Genomic DNA, 23617 nt, shown 5'->3' with positions numbered 1-23617 from the left:
TAGCGCATGGCTATGTGTACCACAGTCATGATCTGGCGCCTGTAGATTTGTGCCATGTTAAGCTTTATGCATTTGATCAATTATTTTAAGAGACCGATCTGGTGGAAGGAGTTAGGCAACTCACTTATACAGTTTAACATCCCCTCACGTGTGACACGGAGAAAAGTTAACATGTGTAAATAGAGGAGGATAACAACAATTTATAGAATAAATTGTGAAACCAGGTCTCAAGCTCAAGACCTTTTCTTTGATACCATGTTAATAGCATCTCTAGCAGACCCCGCATCGGACCCCCATCCACATAATAACCGTCGTTTTCCGGTTTTTGGCGGAAAAAGTGTCAGTTCAGACACCGCATCGGACCCCATACAAAAAAAAAATTCTAGGCCATCCAGTTTCACGCCGCAGAAACCCCAAGTTCCCGGGCTGGCGAGGTTGTGCAAGCGCGAACCACATCTCTTTCTCCGCGTTAGCGTGAGGGAACATTCAGCTCCTCCTCTTTCCCCCTTCCCCCACCTCACGCTGCCGCCACGCGCCGACGCAGATCCCGGTCTATGCGGGTCGTCCCCTCCGATTATGCCCGGCAAGAACACTCGTGCCACCTCGCCGCGTCCGTTCCGCCTGCCGGCGCGCCTGCATCCCCAACGAATCGGACGGATTCGCCGCCACCGCAGACGCCACGCCATCGCCCGGTATGAATTTTCCCAACTCCTCCTAGTTGTTGATTCGCCGCCGCCGAGCTCCTGATTCCTCGCCGTTGTTGCGCTTGCAGATGGACCCATGCGCGCTATTTTTGTTGGAGGATTCGTCCTCCGACGATGACTCCAATTTGGAGGAGTTGCTCGACAACGACGTGGAGCAAACAACGGTGATCCTCGTGAAGAAGGAGATCTTGGATGTGAGGCCGAAGAAGAAGAAGGGGTTAACCATGGGGTAGGTTTGCATCCCCCAGAACCGCGGTCTTGGGCACGATTTACTCATGCGGGAAAAAATAGGGGCATCCCTCGCAACCATCCACAAAAGGCCTCCTCCGGCAGTGGCAGGGTGAACGAGGTGGGCTACACTATAAAATATCACCTGCATCGTACATGTCTTTTAAATTTGAGCGAATGATTGTGATGCCATTTACGGAAACATCATCTTAATGACCATGTGTGGTGTTGGCCATGATATTAGATAAATGTTGAATCAAAGTTCAGTGCACGGGCAAGTCAATGGTTTTGTGTGAGGTGCATCATTATGCAATAATAATGTTTAGACTGCCGGTCATTAGCGACGAAATTCTGTACGCTATGCTCTAGAAACAATTATGGACCACCTAAGCAGTGCAAGAGGATGTCACAAACATTAAGTAGTTAATATATCAATGGAGGCTGTGCTGCAACAACCGGATGCCTACTGTACCACCCTTCCATGAAACATGTCTTAACTTTATCAAAAATTAGAATTTAGATATATCTGAACACTAGTACCAAATTTAGACAAAGTTAATGCAATTTTCATGAGGCGGTTAGTAGATTAGATTGGACGGTAGTAGGGATGGCGCCCGATCGGACATCGGAGCCCATCGTCGACACAAAAGCGGCATGCCCTGGAAGACGCCAAGCACAGACAAAGCCGCCACGGAACGGAGCTGGAGAAATCCCGCTTGGTTCGTTCCCGCGCGTCGCTTTTCCTTTTCCACGCACCTTTCTTGGGGTTCCGCCAGGCAAAAGCGGAAGATGGAAAATATGGGGTTACGGAAGGACGAAGAAATTCCGGTCCCGAAACCTCTCGAAGGCCCAGGCGATGCGCGTTGACGGAAGGACACCCGATTCGTCGTCGGGTGAGGTGGCACGTACGCGTCCTCCATACACAAGTCCCACCGTAGACCATGCTCGAGCACTCGCCACTCGCCCAGCCGACGCCGAGCCTCGCTCCGGCCCACGGTGGGAGCTGTCCAGGGAGCTCGGCGGAGCACGCATCGCCGAGGACTCTAGGGAGTGGGAGAAGGAGATAGGAAGCTTCTTATTTGGACCGGAACGGCTAGCACAGAGCCACTGACCCGATCCAAACCAGAGCCATCACCGAAAGCAACGGCCGCTCGCGACGGCGTGACGACCCAAGCCAGGAGACTCTCCGGGATAGCTCCTCCGCCCGCTAGCTCCATCCTATGCTATATATCCCCCGCGGCCGGAGAGACCTTCGAGGCTAGAGGAGGTAGAAGAGAGGAGTGCCGTCGCACGATAACAAGCCCAGCTAGCTGCCGCCCACCACCGTGCCGGTTACATGGGAGGCCCTGGCCGGAGGGCGGTCGTCACCGGGTTCTACGTCTGGGGCTGGGAGTTCCTCACCGCGCTCCTCCTCTTCTCCGCCGCCGCCGCCTCCTCCACCTACTAGCTTTGTTTCTTTCTTCATCATATTCATACCACAGCCATATACATACATATAGATAGTCACCGAGTGATCAGTAGCTAGGTAGTCAAGTAGGCGATCGACGATGGCCGGGGCGACTATGGCGCAGCAGCCGCAGAAGGGTGGCGGTGGAGTGACCAGGGGCTTTGGAGGCGGCGGCGGCGGCGGGCCGGCGCCGTTCCTGACGAAGACGCACCAGATGGTGGAGGAGCGGGGCACGGACGAGGTGATCTCGTGGGGCGAGCAGGGGCGGTCGTTCGTGGTGTGGAAGCCCGTGGAGCTCGCCCGCGACCTGCTCCCGCTCCACTTCAAGCACTGCAACTTCTCCTCCTTCGTCCGGCAGCTCAACACCTACGTACGTTATGCTCCAACACTCCCTATACCAGCTTAATTAATCGTGGTGCCAAGGCACGGAAGGATGTTCCTCGGATCTATTTTGGTGTCTTGATCGTCCTGTGGAATCTACTTGCAGCTTACCTAGCGCACATGTGCCACTGTACATGGCGGGCGTCCTTGCTTAAAACCGCGTTTGAACTTCTAAAAATCGGAATTGCTAATTCCCCATGTTGTCTGAGATTTAACAAATCTAACTTGACTTCTTAGCTGTTCCACTGTACATGGCGGGCGTCCTTGCTTAAAAGCGCGTTTGAACTTCTAAAATCGGAATTGCTAATTCCAAGTCGTCTAAGATTTAATAAATCTTACTTGACTTCTTAGCTGTTCCACTGTACATGGCGGGCGTTCATGCAGTACACTTTTTTTTTCATGGCGTAAAATATGTTCACATAGTACAATTTTTTTGCTCATGATGTAAAAATTGTTCACCATGTACAATAATTTTATCTTCATGACGGAAAAAAATGTTCAGTGTCACAAATATTAGGATGACATCGGCCGTCTAAGATGTAATAAATCTAAGTCGATTGTGCACATTTTTAAAATGTCTTTCTCCCATCCACGATTTCATCGTTTTTTCTCCTATACCTTATGGTTTAGAATACGGAAAACATGCAGCGAATCTCAAAGCATGAAAATAGGTCACATCGACAGAGGAAACATGTGCATGCACAAGACATCCCATGCACATATTTGCATTTTTTTGTTTTTTCACAAATTTGAACCCTAGGCAAAATTAATATTAATGACTCACCTGACCGTGAGCGAAAATGTTTTGAAATCTACCCTCGGGATGGGTGCCAACGAGCATGGGGCCAAAGTTGTTTAGATCGGCACCAATTATTTTCGTTAACGACGCAAGTCGGCGGTTGGCGCCAGTGCGTGTGGCGCCGAAGCAAGGTTGGCGCCAACATTGGAGCCGAACACAATACTTGCCGTAGACGTGCACAACTTCGATTCCATTGTCGGTTGCACTGAACCAGAGATCGGGCTCCGATGTGGTTTCGCCTAAGGGTCAGATGAGGCATTAGTTTTTGTAAGTGATCAGATTTATCAAAAGGATACCACATTTGCTGACTTTGGACAAGAGGTGTGTGTGGACAAAGTGAATATAGGTGAAACATCTCGAGCCTGTTTGTTGAACGGAGACGACGGAGGAGTGATTAGGATTAGCGACCAGGGCAGAGTAGAAAAAGTGTGGAATAAGATATGACGCTCAAAAAGCATTTTGTTGGTCGACCAAAAACGTAGAAAACGAGCAAAGCGTTTCTCTTGTCGTGACGTGCCATGTCGTGCCATGCGACTTTATAAAGCATGTGTGTGCTGACCATTGACAAGGCAGACAACAGATTAGCTACGTTTGCGTGCGCGCACCTGTGTGTCATTCGTAACTCAATATATTAAACCATTTCGGTTTCCCACCCCGATCGACCATAAAGATCGATAGAGGAAAAGTTAACAGGAAAAGAGGCACGAGATGGTGAAAAACGTTGAAGAAAGAGTTCCGATCACCAACTACATACTGCGGTGTTTCACGCCGTCTTCCTCTCATTTTCCCTTTTGACAATATATATATGGCCAGCTATCTGACGCGTGGCGCTCACTAATATATATACTCCAAGTGGTTCGTTCGCTTGCAAAATAAGAGCACACGAAGCACTACGTAAGAGATGGAAGCCAACAGCTCCATGAAAGCAAAGTTTGGGTGCGTGATGGTCATAAATTTGACACACTATTAGTGCCTAGAAAACCACGATTTTCGATATTCAGTTTGACAGTTGACATCCACCGCTGATAAAAAAAAGAAAATAAATGGCTAGCAACTCGTTCTCTCCGGTGCTAAAATCAAACGTTCGTCTTTTTTTCTTCATGGGGTATAAGTTTTCTTCGGCACATCTGTTTCTTCAACATAAAATCCATGGTGACAACTTATGTGATCATTGCATTGTAATAATTTGGATGATTCTTACAATAAGATAAAAGATTTCCTATTTGTTATTTTTATAAATCAAAATAGGTAACTAAATTCTAGGTTATGGAATGGTTAAAGTTGAGTTAAAAGAGTAATAATCCCGCGGGCTCTCACCGTTCTAATCAGATAAAAGGGTGGGTCTGAGGACCCAATATGCTTCTATTTTTTCATGTTCGCATTTTGGTCCCTCCAACTGCTATAGAGATGAACATGCAGTAAAAGCTTAGCCCAACTCAATTCTTGAATGGTTCTAGTTAGAACACACATATACTAACTATGTATAGTTGTTTCACCTTTGCCTTTGGAGTGATTATAGTTTAAACGTTTACTTTTCGTTCTTTTAGCTTCCTTCTAAACTCAAACGTTCGCATCAAGCCAATATAATACAAGCAACAAGAATCTCATTGTCAATGGTCAGCAAACACATGCTTTATGAAGTCGCAAGAACATGAAATAAATATACATAGTTTAGCAAAGGCATCAAAATGGGTTGACTTTTTTTGCGAGGAAAATAGGGTTACATTTGACTAACAATTACAAAATAGATGAAATTCTAGGAAATATGCAGTCAAACAGCAAACTTCTCTCATGCATAACGTAGTAATGTTCTAAAGTTAAAAGGAAGAAGAGTACTACTAACTTGGACACTTCATGTTTAAATCCCCCGTCTCTCTTTGTAACAAATAAGTTCTTTATGAAAAAACAATTCAAAGATTGAAATCAACACCAGAAGAAAATAACATATATGGTGCTTTGATTTATATGATTGTAAATGAATCCAATTGCATACACATTTTCTCTCATGCTTGGGTAAACACAAAAGTGAGTTTGATTTCAGCAAATACTTTTATAGTTCCAATGTATGACTCAATTTTTATTTCACTCTCTCTGTCTAATCAAGTAACTTTGCATGTTTTTTGCACATTAGATGAATATATACAGACAGTTTTGGCAATTCGCATGGTTTTATTACCTGCAAAATTTAATAACCATGGGTCTATGGCATTTCCCATGTTGGCCAATAAAAAACATCTGACCTGAAAAAGGATCCGTGGAAGTATAAAAGTGATGAGAATATCCTCATCAGCAGGGTGTTCATTATTTCCATGTCACTCTTTTTTCTATTTTCTTTAGAAATCCTACGTAATTTGGAGACACGTGGTGTGTGGTCAACCATCTCAAATTTTGCATCACATTAAAAAGAATTTTGTGATCCAGATAGGCCATTGGTGTTCTACCTTAGAGCTTCCTGTCATAAAATGTTGTGTTGTATGTAGTCTGCAGTCGTAATTAACCCATTGACTATAAGACTTCCGTATGATTATGCCATGAGTACAATATATGCACCGAAGATACCCCACTAATCTTGTAGCAACAAGTGGAGCAAACATTAAGAACTGATGGGCTAGTAATGATAATCCAGGTGGGATATGATGTCTACTTCCCACTAAAAAGAGTAGATGTGACACCTAAACTGTTGCGGAGATAGCTGTCTATGAGCGCGAAAAGACTGAAATCTGAGGAATTTTGTGAACATTTCGTTGAACATGGTTGATAGTATGATAGTATGAAATAGTAAAATATTTGTTGATGTATAATAGTTTCATGCTCGTCTAACTAAATGTACACGCTCTGCAGCCTCTTGTCTTGATCGCTGCATGTGCTAGTTCGTTTAGATACTGACGAGCGGTGGAAACTATTGGTGCAGGGTTTTCGGAAGGTGGTGCCGGACCGGTGGGAGTTCGCAAATGAGAATTTCCGTCGAGGTGACCAGAGCCTCCTTACCGGCATCCGCCGCCGGAAGGCCACGACGACGACTCCTCAGTCGTCCAAATCCTCAGGCAGTGGCGTAAAACTTGGGTTCCCTCCGCCACTGCCCCCTCTGCCTCCCGCGTCGGCCAGCACGTCCGGCGCCGGCAACGACCACAGCTCTTCGTCGGCGTCCTCGCCGCCGCGTCTGGACCTCACCAGCGAGAACGAGCAGCTCAGGCAAGACAACCACACGCTGGCATCGGAGCTGGCTATGGCGCGGCGGCATTGCGAGGAGCTCCTGGGCTTCCTGTCGCGCTTCCTGGACGTCCGGCAGCTTGACCTGCGTCTGCTGATGGACGAGGACATGCAAGGCGCTGCCGGCGGCGAGCGGGACCACGCCCACGAGGCGGAACAAGAGCACATCCCTGAGGAAAAGAAAGTAAAGCTGTTCGGCGTGCTCCTGAAGGAGACGACCACGAGGAAGAGGGCGCGGTGCGACGAGGCAGTGGCCAGCGAGCGGTCGATAAAGATGATGAGGATGGGTGAGCCGTGGGTCGGCGTGCCATCCTCGGGTCCGGCACGGTGCGGCGGCAAGAACTGATGCGCACCGCGCCGCGCTGCGCAGGGGCAGCATTGGCTCCGTTGATGACCAGAATGGTCCCATCAACGTTGTGCTTAGGGAAAATTCAGAAAAGCAGAGTAAGGACACTAAATTCTGAAGGTAAGCTTGTTAAAATTAATTGAGGTATGCTGGAGAAGTAGGAAGGCTGGAACATGAAGAATGTAGGAAGGTTGCAAGATGGTGTTCATGCTGATCAGAGCCGCGCAGCTGTCTCCACCACATAAAAGGTGTGAAGAACTAATGCTAGCAGTACTAAATTTGACGAGGTGTGAAATTACACCCTTGTTGAGATATACATATGTTTTTTTTTATCGTGAAGTATATAGTGACCTGGTTACCCATTGTCTATTAAAAGACTTGCTGCTACTCCCTCCGTTTATAAATAAACTAGTATGTAGACACGTGCAATGCACGTCTTAAAATCGCTGACTAATTTTAGTAAAAGGAAAAAAACACAGACCACGGTAGACGCAAGTCAAAGCAGTACTCTCTTCGTTCATACAAAGGTTTAACTTTGTCTAGATACGAAGGTATATAGATATGTTTTAACTATAAATTCATCAGTATGTATGTAGAGAAAGTTGCGAATCTTTTTTAGAAACCGAGGGAGTACTTTTTAATGCACACTGCAGAATTTATGTACATATTCATTGTTCACACTTCGACAAACTCAGAAAAAATACAATAATTTTTTTATCAGTGGGACCCACATATTTAGTTGTCTACTCCTACTGTACATTCTCTAATTGTTTTTGAGGGTATACTTTCATTCTAATTCTCTCCCGCATGCCATCTCTTGAGCTCAACACATATTTTCGCTCATTCAGCAACATGGCCCACGGGGCAGCACACATTGATGAGCTTTGGTTTAACAGAAGGGTGGCACGATTGTTCTAGAGTAGTGTGGAGGCAGCTGCCAGCTGTGATGTAGCAACACTGTTCATGACGAATCCGGCTGCAGTCAGCCATTCGATTTACCACTCCAACGGTTAGGATTGATGCTCCAAGTTCAATTCAAAACTCGCACACTATATAGGAGTATAGATATCTTAGATTTGTTAAAAATTTAAATGTATTTGTACACTATTGCATCCAAAGTTTAACAAATATACCTTTTCAGTGTCCATCATATTTATTTTTTGAGGGATCAGTGTCCATCATAATTAAAAGCGGAAGAATAGCCCATAGGAGCAGGTGGGCTGGGCCCGAGTGACATTAAAACTGTTGCCCCTTAATTGTCAAAATACCCGCAAAAAAATACTTGCTATTTACTTAACCCAATCTAGCAATTCATTTTCTTTATTATAAGGACCGCGCAAATTAGACCCAACTTTGTCCGGCCCAACCCATGGAGCCCTCCTTTGGCTTGCCTCTCTTCCCTATCTATTTCACATTGTGGATTCTTCTGATGCACCATGCATTTCACCACTAGGGCCTCTTCTATATTTCCTAGAATTTCTCATACTCCGTATTGTTATTTTTCTGTCATCGTTCTTGATCCCTCTTGATGATTGAGACAAGAAGTGACTAAAGAGTAGAGAACACAACGATCGATGGGTGGAATATTTGGACAAAAAAAGAAGGAAAAGATTCAATTGAGACAGTTATGAATTTGATTGAGTTTCCCTTACTTGACCAAACAAGTTCCAATTCTGTTATTTCAACTACACCAAATGATCTTTCAAATTGGTCAAGACTCTCTAGTTTATGGCCCCTTCTATACGGTACTAGTTGTTGTTTCATTGAATTTGCTTAAGATGGTTCAACCGTCATATAACTAGTACGTAGTTACGGAGTAGTGTTTGATAGAACCTAAACAAATCGACTCACATCTCAAGAACATATGAAGACCTGAAGTCAATTGCATGTCATATACATTGCTGTCGAGATAAGAAATGACAAACATCTAATCGTGTCCCAAACTGGGCATGTCCAACCTAGTGACCTCCATCCACGAGTTCATGCTATGAAGGGAATATATCGTAATGTTAATGTCAACTCTGAAGTAGATAGTGTATTCGCCTAGGCAACATGTATCATGTTTATTAAAATTTAATTGTATATTTGTAATCCTTGTACATGTGTTAGCACCACCATCCATATTATATGGTTTTGATAGGCCCTTTTAGAAAGTTTTTCTGATTAGTTATATTTAACCGTTTCACGTTGGACAGTGGAGATAGGATTCGATGGACCAGGAGGGGACCAATAACCTCTTTATTTCGAAACATGAGCTTCATGTAGGAATAGGCAACATTATAGGTATAATTGTGAGTGTTTAATCCTGCAATATCAAGTGTACAATCCAGGCGAATCATCTGCAAGCAGTGCGTGGAGCTTAGGACACATCTTTTGTGGGGAGTTAGGGAAATAAGGTTTTGGCTAGGGGGTTTGAGTTTTGGAACAATTTCGGTGGATAGATTGTTAGATTATTAGGTAATTTTTGAGTGAGTTTAATTACCGAAAACAATATTATAGGTACACTAACATACTTAATCATACACAACACACTAAGCACATGTATTAGATCTGAACATGAAACAAGTAGCAGTGCAAAATAAGAGAGGATGAGCCTCTCCAAGTCCTTCACAGAAAGATCTTTGGACAAGCGGTCGACATCGTTTGCTCCTGAGTACATCCAAAGATGGTTTTTGCGATCCTGCAGTGGCTGCACTCGAATCCTAAGGAAATAGGCGATTATTTGTACACCGGAAAGTTCTTCTCCGTCGGTGTTTTGGAGCTGATGGATCCGGGTCATCAGAGCTTCAGTGGCTTCTTTTTCCTCGGCAGTGGCTTCCATGTCCCAGGAGCGACGCCTTTGAATTTCTTCGGCATCATCGAAAGGCGCAATGCCATACTCTTGGGGAGAGGAGGACTCGTCTTGGATGTATAGCTATTTCTTGCGCTAGCCTTGGACGGAGTCAGGGAATTTAACGTCAGAGTAATCAACGTCGGGACGGACGCAGATACAAACTCCACCTACATTGTAGATAACGTTCCTAGAGTTGTTGTGCCGGAGATAGAAAATGTGTTTCTACAGGCCCCAATGAGGATGGATGCCGAGGAAACACTCGCAGAGAGTGATGAAAATAGAAATATGGAGGAGAGAATTCGGGGTCAGCTGGTGCAGCTGAATCCCGTAAATAAAAAGGAAACCACGAAGAAATTCGTGGATAGGAGTGGAGAGGCCGCGAACAAGGAAGTCGATGAATGTTACCCGGAATCCGATTGGAGGATGAGGGAAGCTTTCATCGCCGGAGAACTTTAGCGATTCTTGCTTCTTCAACAGGCCCAGTTTCTTCAGAGTCTTCTGGTCCTGAGTGGAAATCTTGGACCGCTCCCAACCTGTAACCCGGTCCTTCCCCGTGGGCACATCAGTGCCTGGAGCCTTGTTCTTTAGCAGCTTCGTCGAGGAGGAGCCATGGAGGAGAGCTTTGGTGGAAGAGCAGGATGAAGGGAAGCAGGAGCGCAAGGAGCTTAAGGGATGGCAATGGCGGAGTAAGAGAGAGAAAACAGATGTGTGACGCGGTGAAGGGGATGAATGAGGACGATGCGGTGATTATATAGTGAGAAGCTGATCTGTCGCGCCGTTGGATGAAAAAAGAGAGGTACTTTTAGCCTTACGCGTGTCCACAAGGGTACAATGGTCTTATCAGCTTGAAATTACTGGACGGGAGCTACTGTGCGCATGCCGGATTACGGTGGACGTGTGTCCCCCACTTGCGCAACGTGTCGATGGCGCGGAACTTTGGACCCACAACACAGTGAGTTGACAGGAGTCACGACTTTCCAAGATAGGTATCGTGGCTATCGTCAGCAGCGATGTCAGTTGAGAAATCTTCGGGTATTTTCATTAAAAGATGGCGACAGCAAATCTTCGAGTCTTCTACCAGAGAAACTTCGGGAGCCTATGATAAAATGCAAGCATCTGCCCATATGCTTGGGGGCTACTCTTATCAGAATCATTGTATATACTTCTGATTATTAGAGAATAAGGTGAAAAGTAAAAATACAGAGTTGGCCAAAATAGCAAAAGCTGAGACTAGAACCAAGTGCAAACACTTGGTTGTAACCTCGGGGGCTACTCCCATCGGGAGGGTTTGTCGCACACCCGATGAAATAAAAAAAAGGGAGTAGCAAGTTGAGAAAAAAAAAGGAAAAAAGAAGAGAGAGAGGTAAAAAATAGAGAGAAGACAATAGAAGTTGAGCCTACAACCAAGTACAAGCACTCGGCTGTAACCTCGGGGGCTACTCCCATCGGGAGGGCTGGTCGCGCACCCGATGAAATATGAGAAAGAAGTATCATCGTACATTTTCGAGTTATACATAACTCGTTATGTACTCCCATCGGGAGGTCAAGATATTATGTCATCATATGACTCGAATAAATATACCATTCCAGCAGCCGACAAAGGCACTCGACATTATATTCTCAGAGCGCATCCGCCGCGGTAAAATCTCTGAATGCCGTAATATTTTACGAAGGTAAGTCCCCGGTATCCGTCATGTGTGCGTGATATCGCACCCGAATGTGCTCTACTACTTTATCCGTGTCAACAGACCCAAAGAAAAATCCTAGCGGACGCGTTAGGTACTCGATAAAATTTATGGAATTCGGCTCATGGTAAGATATTAAGCGGCGCATGTCGAATTACGCCAGTATCTTAATGTCGAGTCGAGGGACTTGACCTTAATGTAGGTTTTTGCGGGTTTCCCACAATAGCAGTTAACTGGTACCTGATCCATCAGATGAACCAGCCCCATCTACCATTATCCCTGTGCAAGATATAAATACCTCGAGCAAAATGTTATAGAAATCTGAAGAATTTATGGATTAATTCTACAATCGAGATTTTACTCGACTCTACAATTCAAGCAAAATCTCGGGGGCTACTGACATAGGCATCCCGAATGGGCCTGCCGAATAAGGTACCCGAGGATGGCTGAAGGCCCATGACCCGAAGTTTGTGAAGCCCGGAAGCCGAATAAGCATCGATATGAAAATAGAGATATATTAGGGATAAAGAGTCGTGTATCAATACGGGAAGGACTCAAATAGTCTCCCGGACTTTGTAACTTATACGATACGAAAGCCTCGGCTCCACCTCCTATATAAAGGGGGGCCGAGGGAGAAAGAAAGAATCAAATCATTGTCAGCACAAACCCTAGTTTTTCATAGTCGAGCACCTTTTTCGGCTGAACCTTCGAGATCCACTTGCCCTCTACTTTCTATGAAAACCCAAGTCTACAATCTGTAGGTATTGACAAGTTAATCCCTTGTCACACGTACATCACGACCGGGATGGTCGCTCTAGCAGCAGCGTCACCATGGACGTTGTTGATGTCGCTCATGGCGTCAGAGTACCCGGATCTATCGAGTAAGTAGACGAATCGGTGAGGAAGAAATCAGACCGCAGCGATCGGTGGCGCCAAGAAGCTCTCCAAAAACCTTATCGCACGCCTCCCGTTGCAGGATCTCGACGAATGAAGTTTTGGAGGCCTTCTCTCCCGGACGATTGTGCACGCAGTCACCAGCATGGAGAAGACTAGAGGACGACGCATCAAAAGAAAATTGACGCGAGAGAGAGACCGCAAGGAGAGACCCGCTCTCGATCTGTTCTTTCTCTCATGTATGACCCTGAGATAGGAGAGCCGACCGAACCGCCACATGCAAGAAGCCAGGGACAGGCGACGAGCATGCACACGTACCCGAACGTTATCGTCATTAGGAGTAAGCGGACTTCTGGGAGTACATCCCACGACTCTATGCTTGCCCATAGAATTGAGCCATAATAGGGCCTTAGTCTGCCATCTCTTAAAATGAGAACCCGTAAACGAGCTCCGTTTGAGTGCAACATCAAAACCAGCTGTGAAAATTGACTAAGCATATAAGGTATTTGTATTATAAGATTATTAGGCAATTTTCGAGTGAGATTAATTACCGAAAACAACATCACATATGCGCACTAGCATAGTTAACCATACATATCATACTAAGCACATGCATCAGATCGAACATGAAACAAGTAATAATACAAGGTAAGAGAGGAACATAAATCGCGACCTAGAAGTTCGCTCTAGCACCAGCATCAGCATGGTCGTTGTTGATGTCACCCATGGTGTAGTCAGAGTAGCCGGATCTGTCGAGCAAGTAGACGAATCGGTGAGGAAGAACTCAAACCGCAACGAGTAGTGGTATCGAGACGATCACCAAAAATCTTGTCGCCCGCCTCAAGGCGTAGGATCTCGACGGAGGGGGTTTTGCAGTAACCGGGATGGAGAAGACTATAGGACGGTGCAGAAAAAAAAACTTGACACAAGCGTGAGAGAGACCGAAGGGGAGAGACCAACTCTCACTTTGTTCTATCTCTCATGTATTGCCCTGGGACGGGAGCGACGGCCGAACCACCACGCGTAGAAAGCTACGGAGACGCGGTGAGCATGCACACGCACACGCATGGTTGACATGTAATCGACACACCACGATCATGCACAACACACGCTGACACATATCCAACTCAGCTGGTGCCCCAAGCAAAAATATAGGTTTCCACATAAATCGTTTCAAACTCGATCTCGAGTCACGCAATGCGATGCGTGGCGGGCGACAGAGGAGGAGTGCGCGATGACTGCTTTCTCTTCTCATTCACTTGGAAGGACAACATCAGCATCCCTTATAAACCACTCCAAGTCCTTTTCAACCATCAATGTAGGATTAAACTTTATCCCTAAAATGATCCCCAAGCTGTCACCATGATGAAAATTGTAGGCTATATGGGTTGCAGCCTATCTATGCTCAGCCTCTCTCTGAAAATAATTCATGTGAACTGAGGCTTAGCCCGGATGGTTGGGAGGTGTTGATACCTACTTACACGTGAGACCTTAAATTCAACTGCAAGCGCTCGCTCTTTGTTGTACACACCTAAAATTCTTCTGTTGAACTGCTTGGTGGTCCGTCTATAAACCTCCCAGGTAGTATTTAAAAGTAATTCACGAAATCGTAAGACCCTACTTTAGATCAGATTTATGCGCATTTGACCCCCATTAACTCGTGCATTATATAGTATGTCTTTGTACACATATAATTTGGGAGGTTGCTATTTCTCGCTAGACAGAGAAAGTTCATTTTAAAGCTTCAAATGGTGTAGAAATTCTGAAATGTGCGAGTACTAAATTTCCGCTGGCTAGAAATAAATCAATGCACACGATCTTTAACTGAAAACTAAGAGTACATACTAAAAAAGGACTACTTGCTGTAACCCGCTAAGAGTACTGAATGTCCGAGACACTTGCATGTAACCCTTGTAGCACAATGCTACATTAAAAAAGTTCTTTTGAAGATCCGTGCCGCTACGAGACGACCAGTTCATGCACTGAGTAACAGCCGTGCTAAAATTCTCGTGACTCTTAGGCTGTGTCCTGCGTGGACGTACATGGCATCTGAATTTCTGGTCGACGATCAGCATCTGAATCACACACAGCATTCAGCTAGCCAATGGGCTGCAAGACAGTCCGATGGCGACGAACAATCGTTGGGCACCTGGGCGATCGAGCACTACACGAGTCACGTCTTGTCTGCGCCATAGCTGGCGTTGGAGGCTTTGGAGCCCAGTGGTGTCTCTTCTTCTCCTCGATCGGTTCCCCAACGAGATCGGATTCCATCCGCGCCACGCACCGCCCTCACCAGTCACCACAGCACGCGCGCATGGGCACGTGAAACTAAATATCGTCCTCCCCGCCCGGCGTGTCGCGGTCGGCGCGCTCGCTCGCTCCTTGGCATGATGCAGACCGACGAGGGCCCAAGCAGACCCATCATGCCGCTCCGCTGCTACGGCCGATCTTGCCGGCCAGCGCGACATGCGTACGTAGGGACGGCAACGTGGCCGAAAACGGAAGGCGAACCACCGCTCGACGTGTGCGTCCGACGTGTGCCCTCGTCGGCGACGGACGTACCTGCGTACCTTGTACTGTCACGCGTGAGCTGGACTCCAACGGCTTGTCGACTGGTGACAGGGAGGAAGCGGGACATGGAAGGACGCCAACGCAACACAGCTCCACGGCGGCGACGTGTGCGTCCGAACAGCAGCAACCCGCCGCGACGCCGCCGCTCGCGCCGAGTTTTGTCTGGCCGGAGGGACATAGCAGGTACAGTCGTACAGTACGTGGCGTCCGTGCACAGGGAGTGGGAGGAACAGCAGTACACTGATACTGGTAGTCTACTGTACCCGCAGTAGAGTCATCGTCGTCGTAGGAGATCGAAGGACGCCGGAGAGGTTGAAACCGGCATTCAGCTAGCCTTGTGCCGCCGTAGATACCGTGCGTCCGCCTCGATCGGCCTGTGCTTGTCGCAAGCACGACAAGTTGATAGGAGTGTTTTTATTCGGCACTGCATCATTTGTTGTTCATTCTGTTTGTGTGTGTGCGCGCGCACGCGCAGCTGGCATGCTGCATTGGCCGCGGGAATGCTGGCAAAAACAATATCGGTTGGTACCGGTATTCCGATATTTCGGCGACTTCGGAAATACCGGCCAAATACCGGCCGAGATTCGTCAAACCAACTCACTATTTTGTTCAAAATTTATTTAAATCTTTTAATTTGTTCAAATTATTTAAATACCGGATAATTTTGTTCGGTATTCCTTTTCTCGAGGTACCCGGTAAAACCGGTTTTCAGCCAAATCTCGAAAATTCCGGTCGAGAAAAAAACCCTACGCGTTTCACATGTTTCAGGGACGATGATATGCCTAAGGTTCATATATAGAGGGAAAAGGCATTACGACGAATAGGAATTTGCATAGCTCATGAGATAAAAAAAGGAACAGTTTTTACCCTTTTTGCAGGAGTTGAACAATCCAGGCTAGTTGTAATTCATGTTACAACTCATAAGGCTATTCAACGGCCGTGATAACCTTTATCTCGGCTGAAACCTTGTTTGCAACTACAAAAATCTCATTGTGTGCAATCCAATAGTTTAGAAGTAGAATAAAAACTAAGCTAATTCACAGTGAATTAGGAACCCTTTGAAAAAATAACTAATATTTTCATTAACATCATCACTTTGAAAAACTCGTTATTTTCTGATATAAAGATGATAGAGAGTACACTAATGGTAACCTCTTGCATCCCTATATATGCCACCCTGTGCCCCCATGCCTAGTTTTTGGAAAAAAAATTGAAATCCGTACTATGAAGTCTATTTCTTTTACAATTTTCCATGCGCATACTCCAAGACAACCTCCTCCCCTCAAACTAAAACACATCAAAGACTGAAATCGTTTTGTAACCTTTCATAATTAAGCATATGAAGGAGTACGAAACGATCTCAGCTCTTGATGAGTTTGTGTTTGAGAAAGAGGAGGTTGTACTGGAGCAGGCCTCATTTTCATATGCACGTGTTATGAAAATCCTTGAATCAAAAAAATCCCATTGTATGTCGTCAAAGAGTTGCCCAAATTTGCTTTCCACACCTTCGATCATAGTCGAGTTAACATGCTATTAACCGATAGTGACATAAGTACACGAAGTTAATTGTACAGCCTCATCATACAGTCTGACCAATTAAATGAATCCCTAAAGATTAGCAATGAGTAATTGGTCCTAATAATCATGTATATATTTCATGTTAGTGGCACATTCTTTAGGATTTGGATACTGAAATATTTTTTATGTTAAATGATTTCAAGCAAATTTAATCAAATTGTTTAAAAAATGTTTGAGAAAAAGAAATTTCCCAATCCACCAAATTAGTCATAAAATAACACATAGTAGTTAGCATGCATGGGACATGGTGTTTTTTGCTTATAGGTCCAAATGCACCTATTATTAAAAATGCATTCTAAATGCATTTCAAAACGTCAAAAAAAAATCTGAAAAAAAGATCTTGGATGTACACCTAGACATGCTATGTTCACATACAAAAATTTGTGCGAAAAAATGTATTATTTATCGGCTTGTAAGAAACACACACACACAAATCTCGTGAGAAGCTATTTGGAGCACGGAAAATCATCTTTTTTACACAAGTTATAAATAATGTCATTTTTTCGGGAGATTTTGTGTGCAGACATATAATGTTCAAATGTACACCTATATTTGTTTTCAGAATTTTTAACATTTTAAAATTTGTTTTTTTTTGTTGCACCGGAGCAAAAAATGAATTTTCGGCATGTACCTCTACTGCATGGTAACACTAAAATATAAACACAAACTATCGCTACTCCCGCATTTGACTTGCTATTAACATATGTCAGCCACTCACAACTTTTCTCTGTTTCCCACATAGCTCCTAATGGAAATGTGTGTTAAAAAATAGCTCCTAATGGAAATGTTGCTTGCCATATGCAAATGTTGAGGAGGGAAATAAAAAGATAAAATGATACATTATTTGTTTAATAAAATTAAATCTATGGTTTGATTGAAGGTTATTTTCACATGTACTCCGTACCAATTAGTTCAATATGCTTCATCAACTCAATAACAACACAGAGCGGATGTAACGAGTGGTCTACAATTGGAATCAATTAAAGAAATTTATTTTCCATATGGATCATTGTGGTCATTTAATCGACTGTGCACTAGTTGATATTGGCTCTTTTTGTTCATATTTAGTAAGTTTTCACATTTTGCATGCATAGACTTGCTTCCGTTACTTTTGGTGCTTTTCTTAATTTTTTGGAAGGTGTTTATATAAAAGAAAAAATTAGGGTCCCGCGAACCGCCGGGAATCCTCCTCCCGCCGCCTCCCTCCAGGCCCTCCCCTTCCCCAACCAATCCTCACTGACGCCGGAGCGCGTCACCGGGTGAAGCTCTACCGACATCGGTGGCAGCGGGGCTCCTACCCCTCCTCGTTTGGCTGTTGGCGACACATGATGTGAAGGCTGGCGGGGATACGACGCTCGGCGAGGCGCGACGACGTGGTTCAGCGGATGCGGTGCGAGTGCGCGTCTTCTCCATCGGCAATGGGGTGGTGATAGAATTGTCAGCATGCTCGTGATCTTGGTGGCCCCTTGGCACAGACTACGGGCTTCACGGGTTGTCTTGTGTCCTCTGCTGATTCCTTCCTCCTAGGGTGCTAGCAGGGGAAATTGGGGCGGCCGGACCCATTGGGTGGGATGGAGGCGTGGGGCCTGCTTGTCCGCATTGAAGAATTAAGTTGCTTTGGCCCTGCTATTCTTCATGTTAGCCTCCTTGATCTAGACGCCAACAAGTTTCATTCTTCCTCTCAGAGATTTCCGCAGTTAGGCGCATGACGACGCCACTTGAAATCTAGATCGGAATTAATCCGGTCGTGTATGCCCTTATCTTCAGCTAGTGTGTCTTCATGAGGGTGTGGCACGAAGCTTTGCTTTCTTTTTGGTGCCATGAGACATGTCTAATATAGATTTCCATGATATTGATAGAGGAGGAGAAAGTCACGGTGGCTGCGATCGGAGCTTTGCAATGGCGGAGAGGTGTATTGGTTGTGATGAAGACTTCTTGTACTGGTTCTTCTTGCATGCATGTCGGGTGTGTGGTAACTTGCAGCGGCCTTGACAGGAGGGGTGGCATTACAGGTGTACTGCATTTTTTGTGTTGCTCATCTAGTACCGAGCCGCAATTTTCAGGGTGAAAGTCCAATGTCAAGACTTCTTTTGTTGTACATGGAAGTGGCTTTGTTGAAGTTATTGTTTTGTGAAATCAAACTTTCTCCATGTTGAAAACCTAAGGCAGTGTTTGGTTGCACAGAATTCAACTCTGAATTCAATTGGCAATGGAAAACCAAATCAACGTTTTCAATGGAATACCATAAAACCTGTTTGGATGCGCATGGTATTCGTTTGCAGAATCAAAAGACCAATGGAATTCTAAAACCTGTTTGGATGCACATTGTGTGGAATTGAATGTTTTTTAACTTTGAACAATATAAACATTTGTAATATGAATGAAATATACACATATATATTAGAATGATATTTATTTTTCACATAATAACATATCAAAACACCCGGGCGGCGGCGGGTGGCCCAGCGGCGGGTGGCGGCGGGCGGTGGCGGCAGGCGACGGCGGGTGGCGGTGGGTGGCGTGGCGGCAGCGGGTGGCCCGCGGCTGCGGGCGGCGGCGAGCGGTGGTGGGTGGTGGCGGGCGGCGAGCGATGGTGGGTGGCGGCGGCGGGTGGCAGCGGGCGGCGGGCGGTGGCGGGTGGCCCAGCAGCGGCGGGCGGCGGCGGGTGGCCCAACGGCGGCGGGAGGCGGCGAGCGGTGGTGGGTGGTGGTGGGCGACGGCGGTAGGCGGCGGCGGGCGGTGGCGGGTGGCGGCGGGTGGCCCGAGCCAATTCCGAGCCAATTCAGAGGTCTGGACCTCTGAATTGGCGGGGCAGAAAATTACACTAGCGGGGCTGGACCTCGGAATTGGCCTCCGAATTCCACGGCCCAATTCCAAGCGCAACCAAACAGCCGAATTGGCCTTTTTAGACCTCAATTCCAATTCCGAGCCCCAATTCCGTGCAACCAAACACTGCCTAAGATCTTCGATTGGGCGACGACCATACTTATGCATTATTTCCTTCTTCGAGGCATTGCTTTTGGAGAATCTCTTTTGTAGTCTAGGTGTTGTCTTAGGTGGTGGTAAGAGTGTTACTGTTGCGAGTGTTTCAACACCACGACAGGGTCTTTATTTTCCATTTCTCTTACTATTTTTATTTTTTCTTGGTTGTTTGCATCTTTGATGTCTTTGGACATCTTGTTGGTGGAGAGGTATCTCCGCGATATTAATATATTCCCTTTATCAAACAAAAAAAATGAGAAAGTGAATAAAGCTTAAGTCCCATTACCCAATCTTCTCTAAGAAATACTTCTCATTTTATGTGTGTACAACTATCAATGAGAGTACATCATTGACTATTAAACTCTATGGTACATTTTATCACCAGCATCATCCTAAAAATGAAGAAGAAAAATGTTATTTCTTCTCCACTGACTTTACTAGAGAAGAATGGCAACCAAAAAGAGTTCCCTAGGGTCTAACAGTCTAGGTTACTGAATAATCACACTATTTACTTCGCCATCGCAATTATCATCGGACTTGCACTCCTTGTTATCCACACCCACACTGTTATCTTTCCGCAATTTGGCGAGCAGTCCATGCCGGGGAATAGGGAATGGGCTGTATTCGACCTCGTCACTCGATCCAACAGTCTCCCACCTGCAAAACAATATCGGTTGGTACCGGTATTCCGATATTTCGGCGACTTCGGAAATACCGGCCGAGATTCGTCAAACCAACTCACTATTTTGTTCAAAATTTATTTAAATCTTTTAATTTGTTCAAATTATTTAAATACCGGATAATTTTGTTCGGTATTCCTTTTTCTCGGAGGTACCCGGTAAAACCGGTTTTCGCCGAAATCTCGAAAATTTTGGCCGAGAAAAAAAACCCTACGCGTTTCACATGTTTCAGGGACGATGATATGCCTAAGGTTCATATATAGAGGGAAAAGGCATTACGACGAATAGGAATTTGCATAGCTCATGAGATAAAAAAAGGAACAGTTTTTACCCTTTTTGCAGGAGTTGAACAATCCAGGCTAGTTGTAATTCATGTTACAACTCATAAGGCTATTCAACGGCCGTGATAACCTTTATCTCGGCTGAAACCTTGTTTGCAACTACAAAAATCTCATTGTGTGCAATCCAATAGTTTAGAAGTAGAATAAAAACTAAGCTAATTCACGGTGAATTAGGAACCCTTTGAAAAAATAACTAATATTTTCATTAACATCATCACTTTGAAAAACTCGTTATTTTCTGATATAAAGATGATAGAGAGTACACTAATGGTAACCTCTTGCATCCCTATATATGCCACCCTGTGCCCCCATGCCTAGTTTTTGGAAAAAAAATTGAAATCCGTACTATGAAGTCTATTTCTTTTACAATTTTCCATGCGCATACTTCCAAGACAACCTCCTCCCTCAAACTAAAACACATCAAAGACTGAAATCGTTTTGTAACATTTCATAATTAAGCATATGAAGGAGTACGAAACGATCTCAGCTCTTGATGAGTTTGTGTTTGAGAAAGAGGAGGTTGTACTGGAGCAGGCCTCATTTTCATATGCACGTGTTATGAAAATCCTTGAATCAAAAAAATCCCATTGTATGTCGTCAAAGAGTTGCCCAAATTTGCTTTCCACACCTTCGATCATAGTCGAGTTAACATGCTATTAACCGATAGTGACATAAGTACACGAAGTTAATTGTACAGCCTCATCATACAGTCTGACCAATTAAATGAATCCCTAAAGATTAGCAATGAGTAATTGGTCCTAATAATCATGTATATATTTCATGTTAGTGGCACATTCTTTAGGATTTGGATACTGAAATATTTTTTATGTTAAATGATTTCAAGCAAATTTAATCAAATTGTTTAAAAAATGTTTGAGAAAAAGAAATTTCCCAATCCACCAAATTAGTCATAAAATAACACATAGTAGTTAGCATGCATGGGACATGGTGTTTTTTGCTTATAGGTCCAAATGCACCTATTATTAAAAATGCATTCTAAATGCATTTCAAAACGTCAAAAAAAAATCTGAAAAAAAGATCTTGGATGTACACCTAGACATGCTATGTTCACATACAAAAATTTGTGCGAAAAAATGTATTATTTATCGGCTTGTAAGAAACACACACACACAAATCTCGTGAGAAGCTATTTGGAGCACGGAAAATCATCTTTTTTACACAAGTTATAAATAATGTCATTTTTTCGGGAGATTTTATGTGCAGACATATAATGTTCAAATGTACACCTATATTTGTTTTCAGAATTTTTAACATTTTAAAATTTGTTTTTTTTTTGTTGCACCGGAGCAAAAAATGAATTTTCGGCATGTACCTCTACTGCATGGTAACACTAAAATATAAACACAAACTATCGCTACTCCCGCATTTGACTTGCTATTAACATATGTCAGCCACTCACAACTTTTCTCTGTTTCCCACATAGCTCCTAATGGAAATGTGTGTTAAAAATAGCTCCTAATGGAAATGTTGCTTGCCATATGCAAATGTTGAGGAGGGAAATAAAAAGATAAAATGATACATTATTTGTTTAATAAAATTAAATCTATGGTTTGATTGAAGGTTATTTTCACATGTACTCCGTACCAATTAGTTCAATATGCTTCATCAACTCAATAACAACACAGAGCGGATGTAACGAGTGGTCTACAATTGGAATCAATTAAAGAAATTTATTTTCCATATGGATCATTGTGGTCATTAAATCGACTGTGCACTAGTTGATATTGGCTCTTTTTGTTCATATTTAGTAAGTTTTCACATTTTGCATGCATAGACTTGCTTCCGTTACTTTTGGTGCTTTTCTTAATTTTTTGGAAGGTGTTTATATAAAAGAAAAAATTAGGGTCCCGCGAACCGCCGGGAATCCTCCTCCCGCCGCCTCCCTCCAGGCCCTCCCCTTCCCCAACCAATCCTCACTGACGCCGGAGCGCGTCACCGGGTGAAGCTCTACCGACATCGGTGGCAGCGGGGCTCCTACCCCTCCTCGTTTGGCTGTTGGCGACACATGATGTGAAGGCTGGCGGGGATACGACGCTCGGCGAGGCGCGACGACGTGGTTCAGCGGATGCGGTGCGAGTGCGCGTCTTCTCCATCGGCAATGGGGTGGTGATAGAATTGTCAGCATGCTCGTGATCTTGGTGGCCCCTTGGCACAGACTACGGGCTTCACGGGTTGTCTTGTGTCCTCTGCTGATTCCTTCCTCCTAGGGTGCTAGCAGGGGAAATTGGGGCGGCCGGACCCATTGGGTGGGATGGAGGCGTGGGGCCTGCTTGTCCGCATTGAAGAATTAAGTTGCTTTGGCCCTGCTATTCTTCATGTTAGCCTCCTTGATCTAGACGCCAACAAGTTTCATTCTTCCTCTCGCAGATTTCCGCAGCTAGGCGCATGACGACGCCACTTGAAATCTAGATCGGAATTAATCCGGTCGTGTATGCCCTTATCTTCAGCTAGTGTGTCTTCATGAGGGTGTGGCACGAAGCTTTGCTTTCTTTTTGGTGCCATGAGACATGTCTAATATAGATTTCCATGATATTGATAGAGGAGGAGAAAGTCACGGTGGCTGCGATCGGAGCTTTGCAATGGCGGAGAGGTGTATTGGTTGTGATGAAGACTTCTTGTACTGGTTCTTCTTGCATGCATGTCGGGTGTGTGGTAACTTGCAGCGGCCTTGACAGAGGGGTGGCATTACAGTGTACTCGCATTTTTGTGTTGCTCATCTAGTACCGAGCCGCAATTTTCAGGGTGAAAGTCCAATGTCAAGACTTCTTTTGTTGTACATGGAAGTGGCTTTGTTGAAGTTATTTTTTTGTGAAATCAAACTTTCTCCATGTTGAAAACCAAGATCTTCGATTGGGCGACGACCATACTTATGCATTATTTCCTTCTTCGAGGCATTGCTTTCGGAGAATCTCTTTTG

At 44.8% G+C, this 23617-nt stretch overlaps 1 protein-coding gene across 1 annotated transcript; it reads left to right on the top strand.

Annotated features, from left to right (window-relative positions):
- Positions 1–2210: 2210 nt before the first annotated feature.
- LOC124654767 (heat stress transcription factor B-1-like) lies at positions 2211–7504 on the top strand. The gene is made up of 2 exons (XM_047193756.1): positions 2211–2749; positions 6471–7504. The coding sequence occupies exons 1-2, from the start codon at positions 2480–2482 to the stop codon at positions 7113–7115; spliced, it is 915 nt and encodes a 304-aa protein (XP_047049712.1). The 5' UTR covers positions 2211–2479; the 3' UTR covers positions 7116–7504.
- The last annotated feature ends 16113 nt before the right edge of the window (positions 7505–23617 follow it).

This window comes from Lolium rigidum, chromosome 5 (genome assembly GCF_022539505.1).
Source record: "Lolium rigidum isolate FL_2022 chromosome 5, APGP_CSIRO_Lrig_0.1, whole genome shotgun sequence".
In the NCBI taxonomy this organism is placed as follows: Eukaryota; Viridiplantae; Streptophyta; class Magnoliopsida; order Poales; family Poaceae; genus Lolium; species Lolium rigidum.
The sequence above is the reverse complement of the archived record's forward strand: the minus strand, read 5'-3'. Positions and strand labels throughout refer to the sequence as shown.